The sequence below is a fragment of the Punica granatum genome, chromosome 4, assembly GCF_007655135.1.
Source record: "Punica granatum isolate Tunisia-2019 chromosome 4, ASM765513v2, whole genome shotgun sequence".
Lineage (NCBI taxonomy): Eukaryota > Viridiplantae > Streptophyta > Magnoliopsida > Myrtales > Lythraceae > Punica > Punica granatum.
This window is the reverse complement of record NC_045130.1, coordinates 31,034,516-31,041,429: the sequence shown is the minus strand read 5'-3', so window position 1 is coordinate 31,041,429 and position 6,914 is coordinate 31,034,516. Positions and strand designations below refer to the sequence as shown.

At 35.3% G+C, this 6,914-nt stretch overlaps 1 protein-coding gene across 4 annotated transcripts; it reads right to left on the bottom strand.

Moving 5' to 3' along the window:
• On the bottom strand, positions 1 to 5,650 carry LOC116206443. Of its 4 annotated transcripts, none has more exons than XR_004156687.1 (5): positions 5,006 to 5,644; positions 4,731 to 4,778; positions 4,430 to 4,617; positions 3,327 to 3,456; positions 1 to 274 (listed from the first exon to the last, which is right to left on the bottom strand). XR_004156687.1 is itself a non-coding variant. In XM_031539319.1 (4 exons), the coding sequence occupies exons 1-4, from the start codon at positions 5,147 to 5,149 to the stop codon at positions 3,450 to 3,452; spliced, it is 387 nt and encodes a 128-aa protein (XP_031395179.1). In that variant the 5' UTR covers positions 5,150 to 5,635; the 3' UTR covers positions 2,942 to 3,449. The 4 variants fall into 4 exon arrangements, 1 of the variants encoding a protein (XP_031395179.1); XR_004156686.1 differs by lacking the exon at positions 1 to 274 and adding an exon at positions 1,674 to 2,847 and having other exon boundaries at positions 5,006 to 5,628; XR_004156685.1 differs by lacking the exon at positions 1 to 274 and adding an exon at positions 3,580 to 3,699 and having other exon boundaries at positions 2,942 to 3,456; positions 5,006 to 5,650.
• Between the last annotated feature and the right edge of the window lie 1,264 nt (positions 5,651 to 6,914).

The following is a 6,914-nucleotide window of genomic DNA, read 5'->3' as shown; positions in this document are numbered from 1 at the left end:
TAGTACATCAAATAATATATCTTCGCCATATATTTTAGCCGAATAATATAGATCCGAAGGAAGAGTCTCAACGACATGGTACAACTCTTTTACATATTATCTTCCAAGGGGGAAAAAAAGATTAAGAAAAAGGTGACAACTCACTTTTATAGAACTACTTCGTTGAAAATTGATTTGACGGGCACATGAGAAGTCGTAATAATGCGAAAATGCAACTTTTCTTTGGCCATGTCTTCGCTTAGACACATGGAATATTGACCCTCCGTTGATACATCTGCAAAAGAGGAGAGTATATGATTAAAGATGCACTCATGATGTTTGGAGTTAGAATTGGTGAAAAATGATAAGAAGGTGGCCGGCCAGCAAAGATACATTATCACTCCCACCTTCTCCTGGTCCCTTGCTCATATTTATTCAACATACTTAACCACGTACAACATATAAATCTATCTATCCATAAAAACGTATAAACTTACATCTTTTTAAGTATGACTGGTGAAACAGCACCGGCGTTACATATCGTGTTAAGTTATATTATAGATTTATCTCATATTTTAAAAGAAAACCAATCTACATTATTTATATTATATATTAAGTTGCAAGAATGTTGCATAGGTTCATCAAAAGTAATATATGTGCTACTTATACATGCAAATGACAAGCCCAACACAAAAAAGGTGACCTATGTTTCTCATGACCTGATTCATTAATTATCTTAACATTGACGTCGAAAATAAGTAAAAAATTGAGTTGTACATGTCTCCATTTCCAAGTAGAACATGCTTGCTTTTGTGTGTGAGACTTTTTAAAAATTAATCGATCAATTTTGAATTTGTACGTGGAATTATAGAAAGATTATTTAATCAAGAGCACATCAGAATAGCATAATTTTTTATACTAGAATTAGTAAGGTATGTTGTCTTTATTGATAATGGTATATGGGCTATGTAAGCCTAACAAATCACAATAAATGGTTTTCTTTTCATTCTCCGTTATCAGTGTGCCCTCCAGATAAAAATTGAACCATTTTCAATGTACATTGACGTTGAGAATCTTGAGATTAGGAAGTTTGTATACAAATTCCAGTAAGGACAAGTAAGTGGGTGTAGCAGAGGTCATAAAACAGCAGAAGTTACCTATATATATATATATATATATATATATATAAAGTATCACTTCTTTACATCGAGATCATAAAAAATCAGAAGTTAAATGGGCATTTAGAAATTCTTTAAAGGTACATAATTAAAAGGGTAATAACAATAACAAAATACCCCCAAATCCCTTGGACGACCAACATTGTAAAAAGCAATAGACTTATTTTACCTCAGTTTGATGTATCAAATGATTATTAGGAATTAAATTTCGCACCATGGAAGAGGAAGTAAGAAAAAAAATGCTCTTAGTAAAATATAACATAACTAATAATGAGCAATTGGAGAAAGTAGAGCACCTTTTACTAGTGAAGTCTCTATTCAATATATAAATTCAACTGGGGCAAGTATACCCTCGTAAGTAAGGTCATGATGAAAAGCTCGTCATCTCGAGATTCCGGCAATCCATACAAATCGCCCTACTTTCTCTACAACCTGAACTTATACTATTGCATGCTTCCACAAGAGAGTAGCATAAATTTCAAAATTGTGCCCCATCACAAAGATACACAAATAGTGGGGCATGTGAAGACGGTATAAATAGGTTCTGCATTTTCTTCACAAAAATAAAAATATACAAATTGATACAATCAATAGGTAAGTATCTCCAAACTCGGCAAAAAAAAAAAAGGGATGAATAACTATCTTCCCTCTAGCACAAACTTCCCAGTGAAACAAACATGTACTTACATCAGGCGAGCAAGAATGGCAAATCAATTGAGTAGGACAATGTTGGTAAACTTCACGCAACATTCTACAAAGCCTATGATCCTAGAACAATCAAATCGAAAAACTTCAATTTCTTTTTCTCTTTTTTTTTCCTTTTGATTTGACTTGTTAAATGTCTCTTCCTTGAATCGACTTCTCCAAAAATCCCTGAAACTCCTCCCTCCCTCAAATCCTGTTGCTTCACGGTCAAGAATATGATCGTATAAAATTTGAACAAACAAATTCAAGATCAAAAGAAGGCAGAACATCCATTGATGTCATCCTGAGCAATCAATTGAAAATCTATTGAACACTTAACCGTGTTAAATTGTTACAAAATGACAACAAGGTGAATTGCTCTTCTTATTAAAAAATTATGATATATTTCAGAGCAACCTGAAAGAATGGGAACTTTTTTGCTAGTTAACTCGACAAAAAGCAGAGTAAGTGCACCGAGGATCTTTAAGGGCAAAAGCCACCAAAGTAAAGAGCTGAAGTTTTTGAAATAATCATATTCTTCCAGCATGGAAGCAGCCTGGAAGCAATGCGTTGCATCAGCTACACGACCGTCCACCTAATGGACCAAGCCCAAGTAGTACCAAGGTGTTCTATTGGTGGGTCCTAATCTCTTATCATCAGCAAGTAAGCCTCTTGCAGTGAGCAATACCAAGGACCATCTTGCAGAGCAAGGCTCCCATCAATATCTTACATGGGACATAGGATAATCCTAGTAAGACAGCATTGATGTAGGAAGAAAGAGCTCTAGGAAAAATGAGACACTTTCTAAATTCTTTCTTGAAGCACCAATGTGAACGTCATAACATCATTAGGCTTATAACAATTTCCTACCAATTCGCAGTGCTTTGTCAGAGAATGCTTCTCGATTCTTTAAATTCTTATCTCTGCATCCTTCCAATCAAAGAAGCTAGAATGTAAGTTTGGAAGACCATGCCGGACTTCGAACTCATTATTTGTCATCCTTTGACTGTCAACAAAAGATGCATATAAGAGAATGCAACATTAGCAAATTCCTTTTATAAAAAAAATTAAAAAAATAAACATTAACAAATTCCAGGATGTCAAGAAAAAGATGGCATATTAGAGAATGCAGCAATCGCAAATTTTTGGGATAACACATAGATGGACAATCTTGGAGCCACGTCAATATCCAGGCTAGAAAAAAAATCAAAACATACACAATCATTTCTTGTCAAACCTCTTCTCTACCAATAAATGAAAATACATGCTTCCTTCCTTGTCATTGTGAGCACATAATAACTCTGGATATATGCAGTCATAATTCTTTTCCCATGATTTTTAAGCACATCATAACTTTTCATCCTATAGCTTTATCTTGATTGCGCCTAACCTATAGAAGGTCCAAGCAATTTCCAGAACTAAAGTAGTAAGATTTTATAGAAAAGGCTCAGCTGACACAAGCATGTATTAAGCGCGACAACTAACCTAGGAAACATTTCGTCTGGACCCAATTGAAGCAAAGCAAGGAGGTATGGGGAAGTCTCAGCAGTACCCAGTGACCCAACTAATTGCTCCCTTGTCCCAGCTAGAGAAGCCACAGTGACCACTTCAGCCTCTGAAAATTGATATTGTGTAGATGTTTCAGTACAAAATATGACAACATGAAATATATCATAAACCAGTTCCATTTCCACAAAGCATAGGATGCAAAAAGTTGAATTTTATTAACAACGCTTACTCCAAGTTTAGGATGTAAATGGAACTAAACATTTCTCATTTCCTTGTTTTTGAAATGCAATTTATAGCTATCAAAATCCCCTATAGGAGAGTATCCATTCCATGATTAGCCCTTGGAAACCTACAAGGAAATTGCCTCATCAATGTGCCCAAATAAACAAAAGATATGAGATGGGGAAATTTATCAGATCGTGTATAATTTCTCTTAAAGGTTTGCATATAAATCTATAAATGCAAGGCAAACATGGTAAGCAAGGCAAGCTACCACGATAAAAGTAATGCATATGAAAAAGGGATGAAAGTCGCAAGATAAATCATAATACACTTATACTTCCATAATAATGGGATAAATTGAAAATTTAATCCGGCTCATCTTAATCAGGAAACAGATGGGGGCAATGATATGATATGCACTCCACCTCTGCACGATAAATTCCCTAATAATCACAAGAAAATAGAGGAACCACTCAATAATCTTGACTTGTGTTTCATTCTATTGCTTTTACAAACTCTTCCTTCAATTTTCATCACTCTCACTGAGATTTTTGTGTGTAGAATCAAAGATTTCTCAGTCAGCATGAATATTGTATGTTCACTGCAGAATAATCAGCATAAATCATAACTTTACTTTAACATTTCGTGTTGATTCCATATAGGGCCTCCTTTGGTACACAATAGTAAGTGCCTAGCTTAAAAGTTCTATAACATTGAAAGTGCAATTTAAAGATGACCAAAAGTGATGCACGAATAAGCAATGGACTCGGTGCAATTCAGATGACCAATAGTGAAGCATGAATAAGCAATGGACCCAAATAAAATAGCTGTAAGAGCAATGGTACAGAATAGCTCACCTAAGTCTACGGCATTTGAACCTTGAGACGAGGAATATGAGTGAGGGACCACATTGTATTTGTTCTCGAAAGAGGGTCTGTGGGACTGATATTGGAAACATCACTCCAAAAGTATAATGGGAACAAATTAAGGTGAAGAAACCATATTTCAGAGCAACCATTGGCCAGAAATATTTTATTCTATTTTCCTGCAATAACAATGATTTAAAATTTTATCAAAATCATTTAAATGGTGGGCATCTTTGGAGAATCAATATTACAGTAATGTATATAAATTCACCCAGTGGAATGAAATTCTTACCCAAGTCAAGTGCGAAACAGGGCAGAAGATACGCATTGGACCTCCAACCTATAATCCCACCATATAATCACAATGAAAATATCACATATATAGGTCTAAAAATCTCAGTAGATGGCCAGAAGTAAATTAGTCTTAGGAGCATATTGAATTTTCTTAAGGCATGAACATAGTAAAGTTTCCCTTTCATGTTTTACATGTATAAGCACTCATTGAAGCAAACAGTAGGCGAAGGTGCGCAATACCGAGAAATAGAGTAGAGAGAAATGAGTGATTACCTGCCTGCGGCAATTGCAATAACCAGGCGATGATTGAAGAGACCAAACTGAACAGGCATTTCCATGAACAGATTGGAAGCGCACAAATGTTGGCTGGAATGTAAACAAACAGAGGGAACAGAGGAAGGGAGCGAGAACGCCCATGTCTGAGTTTGTGCTTTAGAGAGGAAATAGGTGCGATCTGGGAGTGGCCGAAGAGCACGAAGTAGCAGCGAGTAAGTGCCTGTAGGCACTGGGGGAGGTTATAGGCGCAGGACAACACGCGTTGGAGGACAATCAATAGAGGCCAGGCTGAAGGGCAGCACGGTGTGCGATCATGCAGAGTTCAATGGCAAGGATCGGAGTCGGAATGGGGCACTGGTGAGGGTGGCGGTGGCAGAAGCAGCGCGACCAGGCGGAGCAAATTGACGGGGGATAGGACGCGAGACAGGAAACATCGAAAGGTAGGGGGAGGATGCCGGAGTTCTTTGCAGGGGCAATTTTGGAATAGTAAAAATATGGGATTCACCACGTATATTTCATTGCAGGGAGAAGAGAGGAAAACTCTCTCCCATATTCTTGTCTTTTATTTTTATTTTTATTTTATGTTATATCAATAGTTGATTTATTATATAATATATTTTATTTATGCTTTATCAAATAAAGAAAGGAATTTCGTCCAAGTATCTAATTTATTTTATTAGGCGTTTTAATGAAAAATAAATTCATTATTTAACTGAAGGTCCTATATATATATATATATATATATATATATATATTTTTCACAATCCCCTCATTACTTTTATCATCAAAATACATAAATGTTAAAACTAATAAATAAGTCGATTTTTTCACCTCATATACTATTATTATTATTATTTCCCCTAGTTATATGTTTCGTTAAATTTTTTTTTCCGTCTTCATCACTTCATTTAGCAACTATTTTTATGTGTATTGTTTTCAATTTAAGAGAAAATTCCTATGAGTTGTAATATTGTTTTCCATCATTAATTTGGTTGTTACTATTCTCAATCAATTTTGAATTTGAGTATGTTAATGCTATTCTGCCTCTGCATACCTAGTAAAAAATCAGATGTCGATGACTAAATACATTTTTGTAGTGGGAATATTTTTTTTCAGAATTTTTGAATAGTACAAAAAATTTCATTAATAAAATAACGAGATAAAAATAAAAGGATGACATGTGCATACATAGTCAACTTGCTCGTATGACATATATATGTGTATCCACACCATGCATGAATTGTACCCTTGATTACCTAGGTGAGTTCTTGTACTTAGATGAGGATTTTGGTTCACACACACATATTCATAGTTAACTCCTCGACATCGAAGTTCAGTGGCATATATTAGTCTAAATCGAGGAGACATGTCCCTGGTTCAAAACAATAATGACACATATCCAAATCAACAGATCAAATGCAACATTATTGGGATGCACGCGAGACATGACTTCGTGAAGTTCAATAAGAAAAATCAATCGCTCCGACAACTTTGAATTTTGAGCTCTGATTTTGTATTTTGGTTCCTCAAGTAGGTAATTGATAATTAATATCGGATCAGTCGGACCAAAACTTGAATAGGTTTTGGGCTTCCACTTGGCCCAAAGAACTTGCATGTTGGACCTAACACAAGGGTGCGCAAGGCCCGTACAAAAGAAGCCCGAGGCCCACCAACAAATTCTTGATGCTGTTGTTTCCAAGTCTTCCAAGAGGTGACATAAATATATATACTGATTTATCAATAACATATTGTTATTGAAATTTCCTACTCATGTAAAGTGAACAATTTTCTCTTTCCGATCAACTGCATATTAAATTCCCATCCCATCCAATTTGTCAAAAATACCATGAATTAATCGACAATACTTGACCAAAGAATGGTGTGTCATGCTATATGTTGTCATATA